At 48.3% G+C, this 27,093-nt stretch overlaps 1 protein-coding gene across 3 annotated transcripts; it reads right to left on the bottom strand.

Moving 5' to 3' along the window:
- Nucleotides 1-1,415: 1,415 nt before the first annotated feature.
- On the bottom strand, nucleotides 1,416-27,093 carry Arhgef5 (Rho guanine nucleotide exchange factor 5). Of its 3 annotated transcripts, none has more exons than XM_069996957.1 (15): nucleotides 26,936-27,093; nucleotides 17,000-20,072; nucleotides 16,450-16,507; nucleotides 15,972-16,036; nucleotides 15,495-15,751; nucleotides 11,965-12,125; nucleotides 11,254-11,406; nucleotides 10,878-11,007; nucleotides 10,526-10,600; nucleotides 10,052-10,141; nucleotides 8,598-8,755; nucleotides 7,819-7,980; nucleotides 5,918-5,988; nucleotides 3,387-3,491; nucleotides 1,416-2,647 (listed from the first exon to the last, which is right to left on the bottom strand). In XM_069996957.1, the coding sequence occupies exons 2-15, from the start codon at nucleotides 20,058-20,060 to the stop codon at nucleotides 2,490-2,492; spliced, it is 4,704 nt and encodes a 1,567-aa protein (XP_069853058.1). In that variant the 5' UTR covers nucleotides 20,061-20,072; nucleotides 26,936-27,093; the 3' UTR covers nucleotides 1,416-2,489. The 3 variants fall into 3 exon arrangements, with proteins under 3 accessions (XP_069853058.1, XP_069853059.1, XP_069853060.1); XM_069996958.1 differs by having other exon boundaries at nucleotides 26,979-27,093; XM_069996959.1 differs by lacking the exon at nucleotides 26,936-27,093 and adding an exon at nucleotides 25,613-25,736.

Below are 27,093 nucleotides of genomic sequence, written 5' to 3'. Positions count from 1 at the left end.
CACAATTAACCCAGTGCTCATCCTCACTGCATCCCCCTCGACTTTCCTTCACCATCTCCATTGTTCAGAGACAGTCTCCACTCTGAAAGGCTGAGGTAAAGGGCCAGGAAAATACACATCTGCTCATGGGTGCTCCTGAAGAGCTCTGTGGGCCTGGCTACTCCTTCCTACCATCTGACCTCAGCCCTGGGGCCCATGACTCATTCCCAGGCAGAAGGAGCAGCCGGCGCCTTCACCCTCACCGGCTCCACAAAAACCATCTGCAGCACCCCTCACCCAAGCTCCTCTTCTCCACAGACTCCCAGTTCACAGCCCCCGCTGCAAGAACCAATTCCTCATGCACTCGGCCTTCATTTCTTTCAGTAGCCTCCTTTGTTTATTTTTGCAATTTTCCCTGGGAAACGGCAGACGGGTTGGATAGTCTTAACAAGGAAGAAGTGAAGGAAATTTCCACTCCATAACTGTCATTGAAAACAGGCCAGTCGGGAAAAAAAAATGAATGAAAGACTATTAAGCATAGCAAAAAAACAAAATAAATAAATGTTCTAAAATTAGGCAAGACGTGTGTTTGAACCATGACAGGGTTTGGCAGCTGCTTCTCTTTAGCTTATTTACCTGTCACCTTCAGCCCTTCCACACGCCTCATTTCAAAAGAAGGCTGAACTGAACTCAGATACAGGTTAATCACGCAGCTCCTGAGTCATGTTTACAGCCAGTGTAGATCCAGGGTCACTAGTCTGTGTCAGTGATACAAGGTATTTATAGAGTGGTCTCCTAAACCAGGCATACCCAGGCACAAGTGTTTTGGATGTGACAGGGGGAAGGTGGGAGGGCCCATCATGCTAAAATGAGGAATTCTTCATGTGATTCCACAAACATAAAGAACTGATGATAAAGGTGACATCACTCAAGATTCATATTTAGTGATATGACAGCCCCCCCACCCCAGCATGGGCAGGTCCATATGGAGTCAAAACAAGGGAATCAAGCTTATATCTGAGAGATTAAGTGTATGTACACCCACAGAGAAAAGTTCAGCTAATGTAGTTCTTTTAGACCTTTAAAGCCTTAACAATTTCTTTTTTTCTTTATTTTTTTTTGGGGGGGAGGGATTGGTCATGGGGCTTGAACTCTGGGCTTGGATGCTGTCCTTCAGCTCTTCAGCTCAAGGCTAGTGCTCTACCACTTGAGCCACAGCACCACTTCCGGCTTTTTCTGCTTATGTGGCGCTGAGGAATTGAACCCAGGGCCTCATGCATGCAAGGCAAGCACTCCCAGCTTCCCAGCCCCAAAACAATTTCTATCTCAAAAAAAAAAAAAATTCAAGGGGCTAAGGATAAAGCTTAGGGGAACAGTGCTTGTCTAGCAAGTGTAAGGTCATATGATCATCAAATGAACACAGAGACTACTCATGCTGTCTGTGCAATTTTTAAGTATTTAGAGATATCTCTTTTATTATTTCCGCGGTACAAAGTTAATAGACATGGTGGCTGCAAGGCCAGCCGGCCTCTGATCTTGGATTTTAGGACTCTTTCCATTCTACCTGCTGCCTTTCACAAGGAAGATAAAACAGCTGCAAGGAGATCTTCACAACAGTTTGCATCAGAATGGAAAATTACGAAGGGTTCACCACACCAAAACGGACTGTACCTGTACCTTCTGGGAAGAGAAGAAGTCTGAATGAATTTTCAGCACCCATCATCAACTACTTCTAGTTCTTTCCACAGACCTCTGAAGCCACCACGAGCAGAATAACTGTCCAGATCTTAGAGGTCATGGAACAAAAACCAGCAGCTGCCAGACCCTGGACATCATCTTGGCCTTCCACTTCAACTAAAGCAAAAGACTGGAACCCTCACAGATCCCTTGTTTTGATCCTTGTTCTATCACAAGGAGCCTGAGAAGAAAACAGTTGAAGAAGAAGTGCCAAGTTTATTAGAGTGAGAGACTTATCACCCTCACGTTGCCACCAAGAATCACAGGTCTCAGAGCTGTACACACAGAGCTCACACCAGGAAATAAGGAGACTCTCTAGGGAGGAGAGATACCTTCGGGGTCACTGGTTGACCTTCCCATATGATAGACAGGCAAATCCCCTGGAAACAAACCCCTCCCTCAGTCAGATTTGGTATCACACAGAGCCATGCATGAGACTTTGGTCAGCTCTGAGTCTGCTCTCCTGCAGCAGGAGATATTTGCAAACTATACGGCATTAGCAGTAAAGTTCCATGGCTCAACCGCCACGGTCCCCTCCCTAGCTTGAGAAAAGGAACCCAGAATCCAGTGTGAAGTTCTTCAGTATAGCCCTCCCGAGAACAAAACAGAGGAGGAGTGCCTGGGTGACAGGGCCTTGTCCTGTCTCCTGGTGCTTCCAGGAGTGGGTGTTTGTGCTTTTGGGAGCCACAGATGTCCTCTGAAGCAGGTTCTGTGGCCAGCCGTTTCCAAGACCAGCTTGGTCTTATGCTCGGAAGATCGCTCACAGAGAACAGCTAGGCTTGCTGCTCTACAAGCTGCAGTCTGGCCGTCTTGACTCGATGGGCCTCCTTCAGGTTCCGTGCGCGGACCTCTGGGTTGGAAATGAACTCCACCTGTTGCAACGGGAACCAGCCTCGCTCCCCATCTGACAGTCTCATTCCTTCCAGCCAGCCTGTGAGGGGCAAGGGGAAGTGCAAACAAGAATTAGTGAGAAAATTCCCCAGGCCCTGCTACATTCCTTAGGCCTCCTTCCCCCAAACTTTTCTACTTTTCTGCATCGTGAGGCTAAATGAACTGGGATGGCGGGGTGGGGGTGGGGGTAGAGAGGGGACTAGCCCATTCCCAGGATACTAAATGGAAGTGTTGTGGGGCTGATGAGTTGGACAGCTGCCCATTCCCGAGCCTTCCCCCACTGCTTATAAGTCATGTGGTATCACCCCGCAAATACGCATGGATACCAAGACAGACCCTGGTACTTCCCTGGGAGTGAGGTTGTTGCAGATGTTAGTCTTAATGCTAAGCTTAAGGCCATGCTAGAGGGAACTGGCCATTAATACAATGTAACTTGTGTCCTTACAGAAGCAGGAAATTTGGACAGAAACAGGGAGAAGATGGGGAGGGATGGAAGTGATGGCGCTACAAGCCAAGGAAACCTGGCAACGACTAGACCAGACAAGAGAGGAGAGATCTTCCAGAGGCTGTGGAAAGGGCAGGCCAACACCTCCATTTTGTCCTGTTACTCCAAGCCACGTGCTTTGTGATGCTTTGGTTCGGACAGCCCCGGGTGATTCGCGCTACCTCTGTGTGCCGAGCCCAGCCCAGTCCTGGGCCCCTCTTACCATCATAGCCCCGGGTGATTCGCGCTACCTCTGTGTGCCGAGCCCAGCCCAGTCCTGGTGGCCCCCTCTTACCATCATTGCTTTGCTGAGTCACCATCACCACGTCTGCTTTCTCCAGTGCTAACTCGTCATTCTCTCGGGGCTTGTAGGCTCGAAGGCACTGGACTTGTGGGGAATCTTTGGAAGGAAAGAGCAAAGGAAAGTGAGGAGGAGCTGGAGACTGGGAGATGGGTGATGGAATTGCACCAAGAGGTTGGGAGACCTTGAGGTAAGTTCTTGTTTGCAGACAAGAGGTGACAGGAACAATCTTGTAACTGGAACCCAAACGATATATGCTGTGATCACCTTTAGTAACTCATCACTACAAACACTTGACATCTAACAGAAGAGCCATCTGAACCAGGATATGTTCCCTCACCCTTTAGTTTTGTCAATGGGTCCTGAACACTTTTAAGACTGATGGTCATGTATCCCTTCTCCAATTGCTTTATGAATGTTTGGTTAATGTGAGACACAGCTCTTTCTCCAAAGGGAATCATTCATGGTTTATTCTGAGTCAAACACAGGGGCCCTAACCCAGACATATGTATCCAGGTTACCCCAAATAATGTGATCCATGGTAGAAGAGATTGCATGAACTTCTAAAGTCATGCATGAATACATTGGGTAAATAGTCTGTGGGGGACATCAGGTAGGCAGCTCCCAGGGGAGTGAGGAAATATATCTTCCACAGGTTTGAGATGTTATTCTTAGCTTCATGATTGGTGGACACGAGTGGTCTGCTAAGTTTAATAATACATTCCAGAAGGGTTACCTAATAGTCTCAGGGATGTGAGGTCAGATAAGAGGTGGGTAATAAGAGGCTATTAAGGGGACTCAAGGTAGCCCCAGATAATTGTGGCTCTTGATGCAACATTCCATCCCAAGAGTCTGGCCCATCCATCAGGGCTGGTCAGCCACACAGATGTGGGAAATATCAATTCAGAGCTTCTCCTAGAAGACATCTGAGCTTGTGAATCCTTCACTTCCTTCACAAGGCCAGAGGTGGCCCTGGGAGAGACGTGGCCAGTGGAAATCCAGCCTGACCTAAGCAAGGAACTCTATTCCCTTGGTCGTCATCTGCAAACGATTAAGACGATCACTGATGGAAGACGACCAGGATGATACTGAGGAAATGCCAACGTTTCTGTTTATATACTTTTGTAAACCAGGTAATATTCCCATGGATATAAAGTTCAAAGTTCAGAGTACGGCTGTCCTAGTGGCATTCTATCTGACCTGGGCTTATGACTCTTTTATTTCACAACACTACCCTGGTTCTAACAGAAAACAAATAGAGTGCTGCTTGTTTGTTTGGTGGTACCAGGGTTTGAACTCAGACCCCTGTGTTCATTATAGTTCTTCAGTCATCCTACCAAACCTTTTGGATTTAGATCTGTTTTTTTCTTTTTCCAGGTAGCATCTCTCATTTTTGCCTGGCTTGGACCATGAGCTTCCTGATCTTTGCTTCCTGAGTAGCTGGGATTACAGGCGTAAACCACTGAGCCTGGCTAGAAAGCTGCATTTGAATTTTTACCCTTTTTTCTAAAATGTATTCCCATCTGCCACTCCCAATGCTGTAATGAAGGAGCTTTGCCTTTTTCAAGTCTCCTCCATACAGGATCCTGATTGCAAAGGCCCGAGCCAGCTCTGACTCACACTGCTCACAAAGGTGAGCCTGGCTTCCGTGAGGACATACGTTCCTGTTTAAAAACAAACTGCCTTTCTCTGGAAGCTGCAGCTTCCTGATCTTTGCTTCCTGAGTAGCTGGGATTACAGGCGTAAACCACTGAGCCTGGCTAGAAAGCTGCATTTGAATTTTTACCCTTTTTTCTAAAATGTATTCCCATCTGCCACTCCCAATGCTGTAATGAAGGAGGAAGAAGATAAAGACGCACAGGGTCTGAAGCCCCTGGTGAAGAACGGAGTGAAAAAAGTCTCCTAGTTCCTTGTGCAAGGCTCTTTGTACTCCTTGACTCTTTTTAGTCACTAAAGCCCAAATGTTCTTCTGAGTTCTTCTCTTTCTCTCTGTTCATACATACTAGGGAACCATCAGTGACAGGTATGAGGCCAACAGGAGAGGCAGAAATTTATCTTAGTGCACACAAATGCACCATGTGAGTGACACAGTGGCTGGGGGTTAAGTGGCGTCGGCCATCTTGGTGGGAGGAGCTCCCTCAGGACAAATCTGTGTTGCTTCTCTTCCTGTAACCCCCACCGGAACCGCACTGACTCACTTGCTTCCCCAACACCTTCAAGAAGGTAACAAGGTAAAAATCGAAGCAGGACAGATTTAAGGGAACAAATATATTTTAGAAAGAGAGAGGGGGAAAAAAAAAGAAAGAAAATCCATCTAAGGCGGGGCGGGTCTCAGGCCAAGAGTGGTTCTAAGAAGTGTTGAGGTTCTAGGACCAGTGTTCCACCCTGAAGTTCAGAGGAAAAGCAATGCACAGAGGCTTCACACAGTGACCAGTCAGCACCCTAAACCACTAGCCAGGAAGAAACTCCTGGGCCCTGCTGTTTCATGCCATTCTGTTGTTGTCGCCCAGGTTTTTTTCACTTACCGTAACACTCCAACAGGTCCAGCTCCTCTCTTGGCATAGCCAGGGCAGAGATCCACCGGAGTTTTTCACTCCTGAGAAAACCAAGAAGAGGCTTAGCTTCAGTTGGGTGGGGGGTGGGTGGGGGTGTAGGATGAGCACCAGCTGCCACAGACTTGTCCACTTCAAGGACATCCAAGACCAAAGTCAAGAGGATCCTGCCTGGCTGAGAATACAGGACAGTCTGGAGTTGCCTGTGAGTCTTGTCACACTTTCCTTTCCCGCTTCGCTTTCTAGGCTTCTAATGACTTCTGGTATCTTCCCGTTGGGGACCTAATGTGAAATGCATCAAATATGCACATGCAGATTTTCTATTTTGGAAATTGTGCTGAGCAAAATGTTCACCGGAGTTTGGATTTCCTCTCTCGCTTTGGATGATTCTGGACAACCCTCCTCTTCTCTCTCCACCTCCCTTCAATCAAATGTCTGACATGACAGCTACTCCATGACAGACACAGGCCGCCACTTCATTGTTGCTGCTAGTGGGACCCTGGTCTATTTGGCAATCATCTAAGGATTTCAGCATCATCTTCACTTTTGCTTCCAAAAGTGCCTCAGTCATTGAGAGCAGATACTCTTACTCTTCCAGGAAGATGTGATCCAAAGCATTAAGCAAAGTACACAAATCTGCATCTGACTATCCAGGACATATAATATCTAGCACACAAAGGCTCATGTCAGCTTCTCTGCTCCATAAATAAAGATAGGTATGGGGGCCAACAATCTCACCCCAAAAAATCTTCCAAAGGCAAAAACTCCAAAGTGTTTACCACATGAGAAACTTTAGACATTTACTGGGTTGAACTGCTTAAAAAAAGACTCTTCTATCTTTTGACAACAACAGTACAGTTATCTATATTCTATACTATATCTATCTTTCTATCTATCTATCTATCTATTTATCTATCTATCTATCTATCTACTATACATCTACTATACTATAATCATAATACTACAGGTATAATACTAATTGTAGAATAGATATAATACAACAAGTGTTGTGTACCAAGTTTTATAGGTATACTTTACCCTCAAACATGGATGCACGTACATGTGAACGTACTAATTTTCTGTTACTGTTGAAAAGGTAAGAAATCACCTTTCAAATATATGGATTTCAACAGAGGGCTGAGTTGGGAGTTGGGAGATGGAAGATGGCAGGCAGAAGGCAAGGTGTCTCTTATTCACACAAGCCTTGGGTACTGCAGGGTCTCTGGCTTGCACGAGTGGGCATTCATTGGTGGATACAGTAATCCAAACCCTTGCTCAATCCATGTTAGCCCATGTCTTCCTGATATGGCACACACATCCTGTCTCTTTCTGAATCAAGGGTAAAAACAGATGCTAAGTCTTAGTGACAACTTCATCTCCTCTCCCACCCCTAGACCTCAGCAATCTGCTTATTAGTTCTTGGGGTGCACGCTTCTCTACGGTTGCTCCTAAGCCCCAGGGGGCTCCCTTAGTGCTCAGGCCCTTGTCTGGACAAGTTTTCTCCTCTCTCTCTCTCTCTCTCTCTCTCTCTCTCTCTCTCTCTCTCTCTCTCTCTCTCTCTCTCTCTCTTTCTCTCTCTCTCTCTTTCCAGTCCTGGGGCTTGAACTCAGGCCCTGGGCACTGTCCCTGAGCTTCTTTTGCTCAAAGCTAATACTGTACCACTTGAGCTACAGCACCACTTCCAGTTTCTTGTTTGTTTGTGTATGTGGTAATGAGAAATCGAACCCAGGGCTTCATGCATGCTAGGAAAGCGCTCTATCACTAAGCCACATTCCCAGCCCTTTAGACAAGTTTTCTGCCTGGTCTCACTTCCTTCCAGGATGCCCACCCATGACCCCCATCACCTCCCTCCCCCCCATCCAGCCCCCTCTCACTGAGTCTCAGTGCGGAAGAGGAACTCCGCTTGAGTGCCCTGGGCATTCTGGCGCAGGAAAAGGCGGAAGAGGTTTTTGTGTGGTCCGTGCAGCTTCATTTCACACTTTTCCCCTCGGATAGAGGAGAAGGGAGCATGGTCAAATACCAGGAACCGGCTGCCCCTGAAAAATACAAGTGTTTCCAACGTGATTCCCAAGGTTCCATGCTTCATTCACCCCTATATTCCTTTATTCAAACACCCTAGCTTTAGCAACTGCAGCGTGCAAACTTCCCACAAAAGCCACATGATAGTCCTAACCGGTCCCCAAGATGGTAGCTCCTGGTAACAGACTTGTTGCCTGGCTGGCAAACCATCTGTGTAGTGCAGGGGATATTTTGCTACCATAAAAGGTTGCAGAGAGAAAACCAACCGAAGTTTCTAAGTTCCAGAGTCAAGGTCTGAAATTAGCCCAGTATTTCTTAGCTAGTAGTTGAGTCCAGCCCCAAAAAGTCAAAAGTGGATTCGTTTAACAATATGGTGAGATAATTTGGTGTATGTGGCTCACTGCTGTGACAGTATCCAGGTCCTGTCGCGTGATCGCATGATGTAATTTGGCAGGATCCCTTTCTTTTTCTCTTCTCTATGCAGTGACCTGGCTCCATGAGTCAAGCCATTGAGAAGAGAAGGGAAGGGATCCTCTAGGAACAGGACATTTGACCTTTCAGTGTCTGCTTTAGCCCTTCCCTCTGGCCTCAGCCCATTCTCCTCTGGTACCCAGCCTCCCTCCCAGTCACTGACTCTCGAGGCCGCGACAGCAGCAGACAGTCATTGAAGAGGTGCAGGTGGACTGGACGCGTATTCAGTTTTCTTCGCAGCCCTGGTGAGACACTGAACTCAAGGGCTGTCAACTCTCCACTCTTCACCAGCCAGCGAGACTGCGAAATGAGAGGGAATATCTGCAGGGTGGGAAGAGGGACAAACCAATGTCACAAACACGGTAAGCAGGAACTCCTGTTCCATCTTACCCTCCCTACCAATCATGACTTCCATATTTCCCAATTGCTCAAAACTCCCTCTTAAGACCCTCTTTTTTTTTCTCTGGACCCTCTAATGACACTGCCCACTGGTGAGTGGTTCTGATATTTACATGCTAGGGCAAGTGCCAGGTGCCCGTGGTCCAACAAGGAGAGTGAAAAGTTGTGAAAGCCAGAAGTGGTACTGTGGCTTAAGTGGTAGAGCACTAGCCTTGAGCACAAAGAGGCCCTGAGTTCAAGACCCAGGACCAGGGAGAGAGAGAGAGAGGCAGAGAGAGAGAGAGAGAGAGAGAGAGAGACAGAGACAGAGACAGAGACAGAGACAGAGACAGAGAAAGCTCCACCTCAGAGGCTGAGACTGGAGATTGCAAAAGTCCAGTTGTGCATGTTAAGAACAGGCAGGGCACAGCAGGATGTGTTTTAGAAGTCAAATGATCAGGGACAGTTGTGCTACTATCTGGACCTTCATGATTATGACTAGAGATAAGAAAAGAGTCATCAGAGTCAGATGCAGGGTTAAGAATACACAGAGTCTGCGAAGCGCTAGCCTTGAGCAAAAGAGTCTAGGGTCAGCACCCAGGCCCTGAGTTTAAGCCTCACAACCAACAACCCACACCCCAAAAACAAACAAAAAAGAACACAGAGAGCTAAGAAGGGGCTGCAGGGTACCCTTCCTGAAGGGTCCGGAAGGAAGGTAGAGATTGGGAAATAACCCGGCTAAGTGGGCTAGTGTTAAGACTATGAACAAGGGATTTTCTGTCCCTTGTAGGGAGGTAAATATGGTATCTGTTCTAGTTGGAGAGTATTAGATATGGAGCCTGTTCCTTCAATTCAAATGCAAAGTGACCTGATAAGATAATAAATGATTGAAACAATCCCCACAGGATTCTTCTTTGCCTCATTTCTCAAATGTACTTCCCCCTCAGATTCCTTTCATTGCTTATCACCTTTCCGAATTCACTTATGCCCATACACACAAATAGGGATTTCCATCCTCTACTTTTACACCAAAAGTAATACAATATGCACACAGTTCTATTTCTTCCCTTAATAATATGTCTAAGAGACCAGAGTGGGCATTTTCATGTTTTCAAAACTAGAACACAAGCAAAAATTGGAAGGTTGGAGGCTGCAGGGGTAATGTGAGCCAGATGACTGTCCATAGAACCTACTGAAAAGGCGTGGGAAGAATAGACAGGAGACCAGAGATCAACTCACTTTGCACTCGAACTCAATCTTCTGGCTCAGGTAGATCAGCTCCTCCGTCCGTCGCATTCTCTGGACATTGCTATTACAGTCTCGGATCAGCTGAGGGTTGAGTGGGGTGAGGGAAGAGGAGGAACACTGTGTTAGAGAGTCTTGACCTAGGAGTCCCAGCAAGCAATCAGGAAATAGGTGTCACAGCTCCACTCTTTCCCAGAGGGCTGGACTGGAGTAAAGCAGGACCCAGGTCAAGTCCTAGGACATGGGCGGTATGACTCCACAGTGCATTCCTGGCACAAGAGGGATGGTGGATAGATGCTCACTTCCCCGATGGGGAGCAGAACTGTTCTGCACGATAGATGGGAAGTGTGGCAGATACCGACAGCTGCCGGAGCTTCTCCATGAAAAGCGTCCCTCGAGAGTCATGGGCCTGGAAAACTTCCCTGTGAAAAGGGGGAGAGGACCCCAGTGGTCGCGGTGGCTGCTCACCTCCTCCAAGGCATGGTGTGCCTTCGTCGCCTCTGCTTCTTCTGAGGAGCCAGGCTGTGATCTCTTCAGGATGTTCTATAGAACCCACAGCAGGTGAGCACCAGGGGGAGGAAGGAATGGACACACAGGAAGAGGGGAGAGACTGGTTAGTGGAGAAGCTCTGGAGAAGCAAATATTCCAGAGAAAGAAGGGAGTGGAGAGTGGAGACAGAATGATCACATCCCCCACAGGATGTGAAGACACCAAAGGAGAATGAGCTCATCCCTTAGCCTGGAAGCTGCTCAGGAAGATGGGTCCGCTGAGCCGGGAGGGGATGGGGAGGGGGCGCCCGCTAAGGAAGGACCCACCATACCTGAAGCAGCAGCTTGAGGCGGGTGATGCGCTGGAAGGGCAGAATCAGGAAGGACTTGAGGGAAAGGCGTTGGCAGATGGGGTCGCTCTCCAGTTTCTCCAAGACTTCCCGGAAGCTGCTGTTGCTATTCCTGCATGAGCAACGAGATTCAGGGGATTCAGGGAGGCTCCATAGAACAGATGGAGGGTGGAAGGTTTGCGGGACATTGGAGGCTGGAAGGAAAGGTGAGTGCTGATACGCAGGGGCCGAGGGGACGTAGGACACGGAGACCCCAGAGCGAGCCCAAGAACACATCCTCTTAGCACCGTTCTCTGGGCTATGAGGATTTCCACATCACCACAGGGCACGCAGGGGGACGGAGAGAGACGAGCCTCACATTAAGCTTTGGAAAGTGCGCTCCTGATAGGTCTGGTTGGTGACATAGGGCAGGTAGACCCGGCGGAAGTCTGGAGCATGGCTCAGGACGACATCGCACACTTGGAAAGAGAAGATGTTGCTCTCGAAGTTTTCTTCAAGGTCTGAAAGGAACCTGAACGGTATGGAAAGAAACCTCATGAGTCTTTGGGGCCTCCACTCGGCAGCTGGCTGAAGCCTGCTGTGCCCTGAGCAAGTGACTTCTGGCCAATCGCCAACTGCCTCCCCTTAGCGCAGGTCTCCTTGCTGTCCATGCATTACAACTCTCTCTGCGGCTGGTGCTAGTTTCCTCCTGATCTAACTCTCTGATCTGGGAACTCTGTTTCTTACTCTCTTGTGCCCTGTTCTGATTCTCCAATCTTTGTATGAGGTAAACACAGTGGCATGCTCAAACCATGTCCAAAACATCAACCCAGAAAGCATTTCTCATTTATTCATGTATTTGTTAAAGGATATCTCTCCTTCCTTCTCTCCCTCTGCCCCCTCTCCCCGCTCTCCCTATTTTCATTCTTCCCACTCCTATACCATCCGAGATCACAGAGGGAGCAGAGACCCAATTTCCATGCTCAATGATGGCAACACGAAAGCTTCTAAGGAAGGCCAGTCCCAGTAAAGGCCCAATGCCTAACCACAGAACGGCTACGCAAGCCGCAGAGGTGAGCGGGGGTCTCACATGGCGCTGACGTCCCGCACATCCTGCAGACGAGAGAAGAGCCACTGGTGGTCCTGGTTGGAAACAATGGCCCGGATTTGGGATGAATGTTGGAAATGGTCCACAGCTATGTTTAGACTGCGCAGGTACGAAGCCTCTGACACGATGAGCTCGAATTTTGCCTAGGAAGTTGGAAAGCAGGAAGAGTTGTGGAACACTTGCATCAATTCCCTGGTATCTGCTAGCCACAGAGCAATATTTTAGGGGGAAAATTTTGAACAAGGTAGACCCCTTAGAACAGAAAGCCACAACACAGACTAACTTGATCTGGGAAGCATGGAAAAGAGTATTTGAGTATGGGGGTAAAGAACTTGGGAAAGCCCCCAAAGATGTATAAGTGCAAATATGCTTTCAAGAAACCTCAATAATACACACACACATACACATATGATAACTATATGTGGTTGTGGATATGTGCATTCGATTTGTTATACAGCACCGTAAAATCACGGGTAAACTTTTAAAATGCACACTAAAATTTGCTTCTACAAAAAGAAGCCTAAATTAATTGGGCACCTTTTAGAATCAAGCATATAAGACGTACCAAGAGATGACACCGGAGAGGCAGACAGATCTGGAAAGGTATGTGAACACTATAAAACCATAGGAAGTTAAGGCAAAGGAAAACCTTAAAAAGGGTTAATGGAAAAGAGTAACTTGATTCGATTTTTATTTAATGAAGATACTTCTGAGCATAGTGGGAGGAAAGCCTGGAAGGAGCAAAAGAGCCTTTTCCAAGGAAAAAAAATGTTGCCAAAGATGAGATGAGAAATGCAAGCCTGGATAGCCATGGGCATGAAGAAAAGTAGGCCAATTCATAATTATTTACAAGGAAGCTCTGGACAGACTTAGTTTGGAGGTGGAACAAAAGTCAAAGCCAACTCTTTGGTTCTTGAGTTGGGTAACAGGGCGAATGATTAAGTCACTGACTGAACCGGGGTGCTCTGAAAAAGGAACAGATGACTAAGGACATGAAGATGATGAGTTCAGATTGTGGTTTGGGGAGAAATGGAAAGGTGCAGGATACTGGAGAACAAGATTATACAGATAAGAGTGTTACGGGAAAATCCAGCGCTTAAGAACTCGTTTGCAGGTTCCAGCAGGGGGCGCCGTGACTCATGGCTATGATGGGTGGGCTCATGCTTTCCGTCCAAGGGTGTGTGTGTGTGTGTGTGTGCGCGTGCGTGCGTGCGTGTGTGTGTGTGTGTGTGTGTGTGTGTGTGTGTGTGTGTAAGAGAAAGAAGGCCTTGGTGATTACCTAGATAACCAGTGACAACGTCCAACGACCCTACCATGCAGCAGCACATCACTGTGCCCACTGGCTGTGACTGACTAAAGGTGGCTCACGTGGCTTCGCTAAACCTTTTTCTTGTTTTATGCAGCTGTAGTGACTTCCACCTAAAAAGAGGTGACTGTCACACGAAGATGGGTTTGTGAAAGTACTATGTAGACCCCAAAGCCTCTAGTGTATGAAATGAATATGTGCATAATGACTTAGAGGTCTTTCTTCTCACTTTCAACAGGAGCCTGGTGGCTTCTTATTTTTCTGAAGTTGCAGAAAGGAAGAGAGAGAAAGAGAGACAGAGAGAGAAGGAGGGAGGGAGAAAGGGAGGAAGAGAGAGAGAGAGAGAGGGAGAGAGAGAGTCCATATCATCATCTCCCATTGGTGAATATGAGATGGGTTGGTGATTACTCAAAACACATTTAAAAATGTGATTAGAATAGGGGCCTCAAGTCTGAGCTTTAAAAAGCTTTTACGTGTGTGTCTGTCTCTGTTTGAATTGAGGAAAACACTGTTTATTCTTAAGTCTTTATGGCCAAAATGTTCTTTCCCCTCTGCTTCTAAAGAGAGAGGAGGGGGGTATGATGATAGTATTTTTCAAACCATGCACCATACATTATGGTAAGCAACATTTGTGTTTTCCATTTAAGCCACAGAGCACTGCTGAAAGGGAAGCATTGTTATTCTCAACCTACAGATCAGGAAAGCTGAGATTCTGTGAAGGTATTCGACTTGTCTAAGCCTTCACAGCTACTACATGGTGAAAACATGGCAGTGATTTCAATGACTCGGTACTTGATCTGCCTGATCTTAAATTAAAATGGCACTGAAATTTGAATGCAGAACTTATTCTTGCTAGACAGGCATTTTACCACGAGCCATGCCCCAGGCTATTGTTTTGGCAGTTAGTTTTCAGACAGGGTTTCACCAATTACAGACCTAGATCTTTCTACCTGTGTCCTTTCAGGTAGCTAGGATTGCTGGCATGCACTGTCATCTCTAGCTTATTAATTAAGATGGGCATTATCTAAATATTTGGCCTGGACTAACCTAATTTCTGCCTCCTGAATATCTAGGTAGGAATACAAGTGTCAGCCACTGGACCTGGCAGTATTTTTTTTCTTGGTAATTACTATATGCTAAGTATTTATCTGTTTTTTTTTGTTGTTGTTGTTCAGCCAATAACTCTTTGTTTCTCACTTTTACACTTAGAAAGATCAAGCAATTTGGCCAAAGTTAAATGGCAACTATGAAAGTGGGTTTCACCCTAATTACTTAAATATTACTCTATTCTGCTGCATCTGATTGCCTTCCTGAAAAAAAAAAGTTCCACCCATATTTCAGACAAATCTGGGAGTATGAGATAATCTCTAGGCAAAACTTACTAATGATAGCTAGGTGGTGATGGCTCATGCCTATAATCCTAGCTACTCAGAAGATTGAGATCTGACTGAGGATGATGGTTGGAAGACAACCCTGGGCAGAAAAGTCCAGGAGACTCTTATCTCCAATTAATCAGAAAACGTTAGAAATGGAGATGTAGCTCAAGTGTAGAACACCAGCCTTGGGCAAAATGGCCAAGAGAGAGTTCAATGTTCTCATTTCAAGCCCCAGTACTGGCACAAAAACAAAACCAAATAAAACTAATCAATGAGAATGGCTTGGAGCCAGACAAACAGCCTCTCTTAAAGTCTTGTTTTTAGAAGTGATAACCAAGAAAGGCCTTTCTAAAGCCTTTTTCTAAAGCCTTTCTGAGGTTAGTGTTGGTCTGCTTGTATATACCCAACAAAATACCTGCTATATATCTTGATTGAAGAGGAAAATTTTAGCCTAGCTTCAAATCCTGGGGGGAGGAAGAGGGGTAGAAATTTCAGTCTACCTTGAATCAATCAGTGCTAAAGTTATTTCCTACTCTTTCCCATACATGCAGAGATGCAGCATCAGGCAAGGGCCAATGTCCCATGGCGTAAGGAAGCAGGGATGGGGGATGAAAGACAGTGCTGGCATTCAGAGAGCAATGAGCGTTCTTCAGAATGAAGAAGACTGATGACTATGGTTGACACACATATGTGAGGTGAGGGTAAGTGGGGATAACCCGCTCTTGGTGGTGGGGAGGAGAAGATGAAGAAGGTGAGTAAATATGACTTTGCAATCTTATTCTTTATCCCTCCTCCCCCCCTCCTCCCCCCTGCCCCACCCCGCGTGGTACCTCTTGCAGTTTTTGGTCTTCGTGGGTCATGGAGAGCAGCACAGTGCTGTTGCGTACCACGGGGATTTCCTGCCAGAGGGAGCCACTGGAGGCCACGGAAAGGCGCTGCAGGTAGGACTCAGAGGTCGACACCAGGGATTTTCGAGGTTGCCGAGGGGAGGCGAGCCCAGGTGCCTCTGTCACGCTGTCTAGCCGCTGCTGGCTTTGAATCTCCTGGTTCAGAACAACATCACTATACTCCTGGTAAAGTAGCTGGGCTGCAGTGGGGAGGATGTGTGGGAGAGGGCAGGTGAGCAGAGGTCCCGAGAGAGAGACTGAAGCTGCCAGCTGCTGCCGACCTCCAGCCCTCTGTCTGAGGGACACCACCACTTCCCACTGCCAGCCATGAGCCGCTGTGCCGGCTTGGGCAGACACAGCTCTCCCCCTTCCCCCTCCCCCCCTCCCCCGAGCCCTTCCAATTGCTTTCAAGATACTCACAGGAGTTGATGAGTTTGGAGCAGCGCCTTGAAAAGCCTCCCGTCCCCTCCTTCGGTCTCTTCTCTCTGTGGGGTCAAGGGAAGTGCTGGGTGCTTGCTGGTCATGAGATGCAAGACTTCCAGGTGTCTTGGCATCAGGAAGTCTCTAACCTTCCTGATATGTAATTAGATTTCAGGATGAAGTTCCTGGGAGCGGCTCGGGGTGGTCCCCTGAACCACTTGTGGGTAATTCATAGCTCTGTTGGTTGTCCTGTGTGACTTTTACATGGGCATTGGTTCGGGGTCAAAGGATTTAGAAGGACGGGTATCTCAGATTCAGGGAGAGTGCAGGGTAGCTTCCTAACCTAGAATCCTGATGTCTCTCTTTCCAGGTCCCGGTCAGAAAGTTTACTAACTAAAATCCTAATTCAGCATCTTAAATCTTGACATCCTAAGTGAGGAAAGCCTAGGTGTGTTTGTTAGGAGAGGGGGCAACTCACCGAAAAACCACCGTGTCAGAGGGGCCGGGAGATCTTCCCAGGGAGGGACTTCTCGAATCTGAAAGTGGAGAGATGGGTGATGGAAAACTGAGCTTTCAGAGGAAATCAGAGCGAAAGGGAAGAAGGTACAAGGTAGAACGGGAGATGCAGAAAGCAAAGGAAAACAAAGAGAGAGAAGAAAGTGCCAGAGAACATTCTAGGAGACCAGAACCTGCTATGTCCCCAACCCTGTATATCTGAATGAGAACTGAACAAAGAGAGACACCCCAATAGAGAACCACTGGTGAGCAGGCAGGCGTGGAGATAGAAGAGGCCAAGAGAAAGAAGGCCCTGGTCAACAAAGAGATGGAGAAGTAGAGGAGCCCAAGGGAAGAACATCTTGATAAGCTCAGAGACATACGGGGGCTTCTGTGTTGTAGAGTGTGAGGAGGGCGGAACTACAGAGGAAACAGTAGGGACCCGAGGGGACAGAAGAGGAGATGAGGTAGTTAAGAGCTGGGAAAAACCTGACCTCACCAAAATGTGGCCCGGGGTCCCCATTGTTACTCACTTGAAGCCTCAGGCAGGATGGAGGGTCTGCGCAGGCCTTGCCGGTTCCAGCCCTTGTGCTTGCTGGGGCCATCACCAAGAGCAACCTGTTCGCCGCCGCCGCCGCCCTCCGGTGGCCTCCCCGGGTCCCGCCTGTGGGGCCAGCTGGAGGCCTTCTCCAGCTGGGGATGGCTGGGCTTTTCTGGTTGTCCTGCTGAGCCTAGGGTGGACCTCCTGGAACCACTGGCTCCTTCCTGGGGAAGGGAGCTTTGTAATGGTCCTTTGACGGGGGCTTCTGCCTCAACCTTACTGGGGTTCTGGAGCTCTGGGGTCCAGGGTGTGGTAGGGGAAGAGGGGCTCAGCATGTTTGTCATGTTGCTGAAAGCCAGGACTGAGGAGGCTTCGCCTTGATTCCTCCTTCTGGGAGCCAGGGCCTCTGCGGACCTCCCTGTGGCTGGGGGCCAGGAGGTGCGTCCAGCAGAGGGGGCTGCAGAGACCGTCCATTCTTGGCCAAGGGGTGTCTGTGTGTGTGGACCTGAATTCAGCAGTCCCGCCTGCGAGCTCTTGCTCCGCGCCCTGGACTTTGGAGGCAGTGGGGGTGGATCTTCGGCAGGATTCAGGATGGGAACAGGTGGCAGAGGCCTGTACATCCTTGAGCTATGGGAGGGAGAAACGCGAGGCTGGTGGGACTGGGGCGAATCGGGAGTTGGGGGTAATGGCTTGTTATATCTCAGCCTAGCGGGGACAGAGGTCTGAGTATGGTGACAGTTGTCTGGGGTAGATGGCAGGGGTCGGTGTCTCCTTGCCACATAGGGGTCGGGAATTTGGGGAAGGGGGCCTTCAGGGGGTCCATGGAGCCCTGAACTCAGGGCCATTGGAGGATGGCTGTGTGGCTTCAGTGTGGGGACCTCATGGTGAACACGGCCTCCTCTGTCCACCACGGAGGCGTGGGTGTGCCTCTTCTCTAGGGGCGGAGGGGGCAGAGGCTCTTGGATTCTCCTATCCATGGGGGCAGTAGACGGAGAAGCACCACATGCCGGTGAGCCTGTGGCACAAGCTGAATTCTGCGGGGAGCCCCAGGGCTGGCTGCGGGGTGTCTCTGCGTGTGAAGGGTCCCGTGTCTGTGTGGACGTGGCTGTGGGGTTTTCGGAAATACTGCTGCAGTCCCTGCCACTTCTCCGGTTCTTTCTTGGAATCACAGAGCCATAGATGGCAGGCTTGGGGGGTCTCTGAGGTAACTCAGAATGAGAAAAGGAAAGGGACCTGCACCCCAGGTCTGGAGCCTGCTCTGTCCTTTGGGATCCAGGGAAAGAGTTGCTCCTTTGGTGTTGGATAGTCCCAGGGCAGGTGGCCGGGGGGCCACACCAGCTGACCGCATGGGGAGCAGCATGGGGGTCTGCCGCGGGCTGGGCACGGAGGGCAGCCAGAGGAGTCTCGGAGGACGCTCGGGCAGACGGGCTGTGGGTCAGGAGAGAGGCCGTGGGGGTCTCCTTGGGAATGGCAGCTAGAGATCCGGAAGGTGACACGGCAGAGACTGCAGCAGGTATTACAGGAGCTGAGCATGGGGTCCCTCCTGGGATGGATATGTCAGCAGGAGCCAGCTCAGTCCTCTGGCTAGACATTGCCCCCTTCTTCAGCTCAGCTCCTTCAGAGCGATCATGAGCTATTCGATTGTCCAGTGACCCCCCAGGAGCAAAAGAGCCAGGCAGAGACATGGGGTCGGGATGATGGCCTAGTGTCTCCGGTATAGGAGTCAGAGCTCTGGGAGACAGCTCCCCAAGCCTTAGATCTGCCAGGGTACCAAGAATCTGAGACAAGGGACAAGGAGTGTCTGGAGAGAAGTCACCCGAAGAGAAGGCCTCAGGCGTTACTGGAGTCGCTGGGGAAGGACTATCCTGCTCCTCCTTCTCTTCTGGGCTTCTATCTTCTTCCATCGCTTCCTGCCCACCCCCGTCCTCACTCTCTGGCTCCTCCTCACTTGATCCCGCCCCTTCCTGCTGCTCCTCTTTGCCCAGGACACCCTGATCACCTTGCTCTCTTGTTATTTCCTTCCGTTTCCAAACTAATCTTTGATTCTCTGCACACTGGAAGTCTACCCTACTCGCTTCTTCTCCCCTCAATGTCCTCTTCCCTTCTTCTTCTTCTTCTTCTTCTGGATTTTCCTGACCCTGAATCCTCTCCTTAACCTCCCCATCACACTCACCGTAATTGAGACCTTCCAATTCCTCACTGAGCCCAGCTCTTCCTCCGTGTCCTCCTCTCCTCCTTTCCTGGTGTCCCTGCTGGTCTCCCTCTTTCCCATTAACCTGCTCTACCATCTGTTCCTGATCCCTCCAAAGTCCATTAGAACAAAGATTCTCTCCCAGCAATCCTTGCCCCTGATGTCCTCCTTGCTGACCATCCTGTGTCTCCAGTCCATGGGCCTCCTGTGGACTGAGAAGCCCTTCTTGCTCCTGACTTTTCCGTGCCTCCTTCAACTGCACAGCAGGTCCACTGCCAAAGACGCAGGTCTGGTTGGTCTCTGCAAGTTGCTTTTCAGAGAGAGGCCAAACTATAGCGTGAGAAGAGGTGTCTGCATCTCTGTCTCCTTGTCCAGTTCCTAACGTCAAAGAAGAGAGTTCTGGCTTCAATTCCAGCTCCACTCTGCTGCCCGGTTCTCTGGCTTCTGAGACCATGTCTGGCCATTCACACTGGACAGAGCGGGCCCAGAGCCCCGAGTGAGCTCTTGTCTTCACTCCGCTGTCTTCCAGACTCTGGGGTGCTGCCTCCTCTGACTGCTCTAGAATGTCACGGTCCTCAGCCACAGGGATTTCCTCTTCAGCCTCCACCTCTGCAGAGCCTTCCTCAGGAAAAGAGCATTTACGCTCAGCAACGTAGTCATTCACGTCTCTTAACTCTCCCAGCTGGCTCACCAAGCACCTGCGGCCCTCTGTCCATTTGGAAGATGGATCCTGACCTTTGTGACCTTCAGGAGTCAAGACTGGCATCTGACTGCTCCTCATGACAGCTTCAGGGATAATTCTAGATTCTTCTAGAGAATGGATGGGAATAGAGGCTCCATGTGGAGGCTCCTCAGCCTCCATCAGGGCTGAATCCTAAGGAGGAATACAAGACAAAGATTTCTAATGTCTGCTCTGCTTTTAGTGACTACACAGGAGAGACCATTTGGTATTCTTGACACAAAAAGGTACAACAAAACAAGCAATATAAACTTCTCATTTAGTTACTCATTAGCACACATTTACCTAATGACCCTTTTAAGTAGAGGGTCATTGGTCACAAATGAGACCAAACATGTCTTCATGGAGCTTTTAGCCTTGTAGGGGAAACAGATAATAAGCAATTCCATCAAAGCATAAGACCACAGGTAAGAGTGCTGAGAGTTCCCAGCGGTCCTTACCCTCCAGATTCTATTATGTCAACATGTGCTTCTCCCAGTGGACTCTCTGGACACTGAATGACTCAGCCTGACATTACTCACAGACGGTGTGTGACACACCCTTGCTTTAACAGCCCAGAGAAGTAGAAGCAGAATGGCACCTTCTTTCTACACCATGGACACGGGAGTAAAATAGGTCAGACGATTACAGCCAACATGAAACACAACTATAGATAGCTGTTTCAGCTCCTTTACACAGGGCCTATATTTGACTCGATTGGGATTTTTTTGTAGTATCTAGCAAAGCCTTGTTACTAATGAATGATTTGATAACAGCTGTTAGAAAAGGCAGTGACAACTAGACTTATTCTAGGTAAGATAGCCCATAAACTGTGTCACCTTCATTATCTGACTCTTTCCTTTCTCTGACACTATGGAAACTTCCCATTACTTCCCAAGATCCTGGCTTTCCTGCTTCTCTTCCCATTTCCAGTAGAACACCCCATATCCAACATGGAGAAGATTTTAGAAATTACCAGCAAGGATTTGCTTAAATTTCTTACAAACCACCCACATTTTCCACTCTTTGCCTTCCCTCATTTTTCAAGTTCCATTTAATTCTTTCCCCCTTAGCATGTCACTTTAGGGGTTTTATGCTATGGTTCATGCATTTCTCTAACAACTTTAATTTCTCTGCTGGACCACTCCATCAATTTATGTCTTTCTCATCTTTCAAATCTTGTTGTGCCTTTCCACGGTCTTCCCATCCTCACATCCCACCTACCTCCTCTTTGATTCAATAGGCAAAATTGTCTAGAAATTGTCTAGTAATTCTAAAGAAGACTCTGTGGATCCTTAAATCTGAGTGGCTGTTGCCAGTATTTAACATTACTGACATTAAGAATACTTTCTTCTTACTGATGTAATGACATTTTCCTGCCACCCGGTTTAGGTTTCTGATCCTTCATCTGGGTTAGAATAGACTTATCTTTCAAAAAAGTGCCCATGAGACTCTTATCTCCAATTGATCACCAGAAAACCAGAAGTGGAGCTGTGGCTCAAAGTGGTAGAGCCCTAGCCTTGAGCAAAAGAGCTCAGGGGTAGCACCCAGACCCTGAGATCAAGCCCTACAACCTACTCCCCCCCCCCCAAAAAAATGGCAAATTGCATCTCCCTTCACTTCCCCTTTGTAGCATTTATACAACTATCATTATGTGATTACGCATGCATTTTCATGCATTTTCACTTCTTGTCTATTTAAACCTACCCATGACAGGTTATGTGAGGTGTCTTATTCAACTGGCACAGCACTCGGCCCATATTATGTGCTTTCTAAGCATTTTCCACATAGAAAATAAAATGCTTCTTTCCCTTCTGGCCCCAGGGTTTCCATTTCCTTATCAATTATCAAGTCCTAGTGATTTACATCCTAAATATTCCTTGAAGTATTCCACTGTTTGTCACTTTTGTGGTAGAAGGTAGGAGAAGGTAGATTGTGTTCCATCCTCTTCCAGCCCACGGTGGTAAGCTCAGCCTGGGTGTGGATTTCCACACAGCTTGCTCCATTCCAGCTCACTCTCCATGCATGACCCAAGCGAGTTCAAAGCATCACTTCCGTTTCAATTCTTCAGTAGCCTCAGATTGACTTGATGAAATGCAAATCATCAGCCCAGGTTTATGCCCACATCTCCTGCCATCTCCTCCCATTGCCTCTACCGGGAGCTCTCAGCTCCCAGGGCTGTGCTATGAGGACTCAGACACTGTCTGAAGCTTAGTTGTTCCTCAGCAAAAATGCATTACATGATTGAAGGAAAGTAGACTATTGAGTAGCTGGTGGCTACTCACAAGGCTAAGAACTGAGGATCAAGGTTCATTCAAAGCCAGCCCTAGCAGGAAAGTCCATGAGACTCATCTCTAAGTAACCCGCAACCAGACTTGAACAAAAAAGCTTAGGAACAGTGTCCAGGCCCTGACTTCAAGCTCCAGTACTGGTATATTCTCTCTCTCTCTCTCTCTCTCTCTCTCTCTCTCTCTCTCTCTCTCTCTCTCTCTCTCTCTCTCCCTCCCTCTCTCTCTCTCTCTCTCTCTCTCTCTCCCTCTCTCTCTCTCTCTCTCTCTCTCTCAAACACACACACACACATACAAGTTAAGAGTGTGGTTCAATTTTTAGTTGCATCTTTTTTTTTTACTCTTTGCTAGTTTTAAAATGATTATAGGGAACATTTTATCTTGTATAAAGTTATATATAAATGTGTGTGTATATATACATATATACATTCACATACACACGTTAAGAGTGTGGTTCAATTTTTAGCTGTCTTCTTTTTATTCTTTTCTAGATTTAAAACAATTGTAGGAATCGTTTTACCTTGGATAAAATTATATATAAATGTGTGTATACATACATACATGTACACACATATGTGCATGTGACAGAGAGAGAGAATGAGGGAATCCCAAGGCTAGAACTCAGGGCCTGGGAGCTGTCCCCTAGCTTTTTTCCTTAAAGCTGGTACCATTAAGCCACAGCTCTACTTCTAGCCTTGGGGTTTGAATTTAGGGCCTCACACTTGCTAGGCAGGTGCTCTACCATGTTAGCCACACCACCAGCCCCATTTGTTTTAGTTGTTCACCTAGGCCAGCCTCAGGGGTCTTGACCTTCTGACTTCTGCCTCCCATAGGGCTGGGACTACAGTTGTGTACCCCGCATGGCTTGCAATGTTGAGTCTCACTAAATTCTGCCCAGGCTGGCCTTGAACTGGGATCCTCCTGATCTCTTCTTCCTAAGAAGCTAGGATTGCAGGTGTGAGCCACCTCCCCCAGCCTTTTTAAAGATAAGGATCTTTGAAGAGTAGGATCTTTAAAGGGGAGATAAAGTATTTTCTAATGAAATTAAATAACATTTAAAAGTTCACTGCTACCTGTAGTGGTCATTTAAATGGTAGATACGAGTGACCTAAGAAAGAATAAGTATAAACGAAATACAGGATTTATAAGGTAGAGGAAACATTGGTGACAAAGAAAACTTTGCTCAGTTTGCAAATGAAGAAATGAGATGTCAAAGGCCTCAGACATTTGCTCAGATCCCCTATGCAAATGGTACAGGGGAGCCTGGATCAAAGTCCCTTGACGTAAGTCTGTTGTAGGTACCCAGAAGTCTAGCTAGAAGATAGATCCTGAACCCTCTCCATGCTTCCCCCAGCCCTGCACCTTTCTTGTCTGCTCTGGTTTTATAGTGGATGCCCACCAGAATGCTCCTGAGCCACTGCGCATGCATATACACAACACACACACACACACACACATACACACACACACACACACACACACACACACACACACACACACACACACACACACACACGAGTGAGCCATCTTTACAGTCTGTGTGCAATGGAGCCTGACCTAACCACACAGGCAGGTCCTTGGCCACGCTACAGATGTAGTATGTGACAAGTTCTCCACCACCCTATAGACACAGATACCATCTATATGGGACAAAGAGATAAGTCCAACAAGTGTACTCAAGTGGAAGGACTTTTATACCCTTGCCTGTCAACTGACAGTGTGATTTGCTCATCTTGTCCTTAAATACAAAATAATAATAATAATAATAATAATAATAATAATATCTGATTCAAGTTAACACTTCTCAACAACACGTGAAAGAACCCATATGCTCACTAGATACCTTCTGAAACTTGCCTCCTACCTGCCCAGCAAGGCCTTCTCCAGAACTCTGTCCTCTGCCCTCAGCCGAGCCTGTATTTTTCCAGGATTATCCTCCAACATCATTGTTTATCTTTACATACCATGTGCTACTCAGACACGGTTAGTTCTGATGTACAGACAGTGTCTGTGTCTACTTCTGCAAGCTCTACTCACACTGTGTCCAAGTGTCTACAGTCTGTACACACTTGGAAATATCAGTGGTCACCTGTGACCCTACCAGGCTCCCTAAAGAGAGAACATACTCTGTACTCTGGGCTTGATCCTGACCTAGTAGTCATCCTACTGCATTTAGGCATGACACAGCTACAATGTGACAGGAAATCTGTAAAGCACAGTCTTACTCACTAAAGGAATTAGAGAGGAATTTTTTTTTTTTTTTGTACAGCCCATTCCGTTAGAGTATAAACATCCTCTTCTCCACAGAGGTGAGTAATGGCTACAGTTCTGAGCACAGGCAGAGACAGGGTGAGGTATCTTGGTGATGGCTGACTTCCTCCAGACCTCAGGCATTTTTACATCTGTACAACCCCAGCAACCTATGGCTTCTTACAAGACAGTCTCAAGTCACCCCTTAACTGTGTGTATCGCAGCCTGCTGTCTCCCTTCAAATCAAACACCATAGATAGTGTCCATTTCAAGTCATCAGGCATAAAATAGTATCTCGAAGACACACCCATCCCCACTCATGCAACTTAGTCTTTGAACTGACTTATATGTTTATGAGAACCATGCTTCTTGAATTTTCTAGAAAAGCCCATTTCCAGTACTCTTGACTTAGAAACACAAATCACGGAAGTACTTTTGAGATCGCAATACTTCAGAGTTTACCCTGTACAATCTTTACTTCTGTCTAAATTAGGAAAATGTCTTTTACCCCCAGCCAAAAAAAAAAGACCTTCTCATTTTGATTTAGAGAAGGAAATCACCACGTCTAACTTTATTAACTGTTGGAAACTACCGCCCCAATACAACAAGGCGATCCACATCATGTTGGTTTTCTGGACCACTGATTGCTAAGACCTGTGTCTACTCCATTGTACAGCCCAGTGAAGATCCACATTTTTTATCTATTCCCTAATGTCTGAAAACATTGTATCATCTACTGCCTCATCAACCACATGGTCTAAAATCATGATGCGCGGCGATGCTGATCACCCACAAACTACCCATCGCCCCAGTGCCATCCGCAAGATGAGTATGAGTGGCCTGTTTGTGTCCTTCACAGAAAGGGACGCCTTGTTCTGGTCCACCTTGCAGACACCTCAGTGTGACCAGCTTCTGTTCCTTTCACAGACACCGTCAGCAACTCAGCCTGTCTATACCAGATGCTGAAGGTCATCTGTGTGTCACACCACTGGCAAGTAACACTACTACTCAACCAAACAGCCCAGGAGTAAGCCTGCACCACACAGTGACTGACCAGTCCAGACACCACTAATGACATCTTCTTGTCTTTCCCACAGACAAGGCATCACATGGCCACAGACAACCACAAACACATCACGGTTAGAATCAGCCACAAACCTGAGGAAACTCTTGACTATATCTGACTTGCTGTATTTCTCTGAATGGAGGGATTCCTTCACATTCCTCCTGGTTTGCTCTTTTCCAGTTAGACAGCTCCTCGAGTCTTCCATTCCTCCACACTATACTCTTACTGGGAATGAACACCCCCTGCCCCCATCCCAGTCGTCCATCCCAGCCCTTTCCATGGCTGTGGCTTCTATGTCAGACCCACAGATAACTGGTACCTATTCCACTGGGGCCTAGCCTAGGAGCCTCTTCATATTCCAGATGTAGATCAACCAGGAAGTCCAGGAAGAGGACATGTTGGGGGCTGTTTTGCTGGGGACTGGGGTTTGGGCAGAGGCCAAGGATACCAGAGCAGGAGTGCAGTAGGAGAGCAAAGGAAGAAGGAAACTCAAAGGAAAACCACCTTCTCTCCCTGGTGTGTCGGGCCTGCCCTTCCCCCTCCTCTGTCTGACAACAGCACAGGCCAGAGTTCACTTCTAGGTAGACAGAAGGCCAAGACTGTCCTGGAAATCCAAGTTCCAGGAAGGGAGGGAGGGGACTGAGATCTAAACAGCAACATCACCACTACCTCCCATCCTTCTTATAAATCACGCTGAGAATTAGGGCTCCGAGAATGTTTCCTTCTACCCTCATCTGCCTCCAGCTCTAAATAGCTCCCCTTTGTACATCTTGTCCCTAAGTGAAGAATGCAACGTTGTGACTAGGCTGTGACTAATGTGAGGCTGGCCAGATACAGGCAAATGGGGAAGAGGTGGGCAACGGGAACAGGAGTGGCTGTTTGGGGGGTTCCTGGCCTCGGCTCACGGGGGAGAGAGGGGTGTTTACATAGACGGGCACGTCTAGTCTAGGTAAGATGCAAAGGAAGGGCCGGGCCCAGGTACAGAAAAAGCAAAAAAGAAAGCAAGCAAGGAAAGAGGAAGACGGCAATTCCAACTCCAGGTGTGGAGTGAGTCTTAGTTATTCCTCAGGCTAGAGGGGTTCGCCCCCAGCGGGGTTCAGGGTTGGAAAAAGAGCCCCCCCCCCCGCCCCGATTCCTTATTTTCTTTAGGTTCTGGGAACCATGATGGGGCGCAGCGCCCATTTCCAAGGCGGGGATCTAAGTTGGAAGAGCCCCATTCCCCACCACCCCCTCCAGACGCAAGCCCTTCCCTCCAGGTCCCCTCCTCCTCTTCCTCGGCGGGGTCCCCAGCCCCGCGGCCCCTCGCCCGGCCCCGCAGCCCGGCCCCTCCTTTCCCGAGCCTGCGCCCTGGGACCTGGCTGAGGCCGGTCCCCGGGGGAGGCCTACTTTCCCCTTCCTTCCTGTCCCGGCCTCACCTCCGCCGGGCTCCGAGGTGGCCCGGGCGGCCCCCGCGCCCACCTGGTCGGCGTCACATGCTGCCTGGGCCCCGGCGTCCGCTCCAGGTCCGGGTCCAGGTCCGGGTCCGGGTCCGGTGCCCCCCCTGGCGCGCGCCCGCCGGCCGCGCTCCCCAGCC

Source organism: Dipodomys merriami, unplaced genomic scaffold, assembly GCF_024711535.1.
Source record: "Dipodomys merriami isolate MVZ:Mamm:240054 unplaced genomic scaffold, mDipMer1.0.p SCAF_5, whole genome shotgun sequence".
Lineage (NCBI taxonomy): Eukaryota > Metazoa > Chordata > Mammalia > Rodentia > Heteromyidae > Dipodomys > Dipodomys merriami.
The sequence above is the reverse complement of the archived record's forward strand: the minus strand, read 5'-3'. Positions and strand labels throughout refer to the sequence as shown.

Coding starts and splice junctions, on each gene's coding strand:
- Arhgef5 (XM_069996957.1), bottom strand. CDS start 20,060: ATGGAGGCTGAGGAGCCTCCACATGGAGCCTCTATTCCCATCCATTCT. Junction 16,037..16,449: donor TCTGACACGGTGGTTTTTCG/GTGAGTTGCCCC, acceptor TTGACCCCACAG/AGAGAAGAGACCGAAGGAGG. Junction 10,601..10,877: donor GCCTCAAGCTGCTGCTTCAG/GTATGGTGGGTC, acceptor TGGGTTCTATAG/AACATCCTGAAGAGATCACA.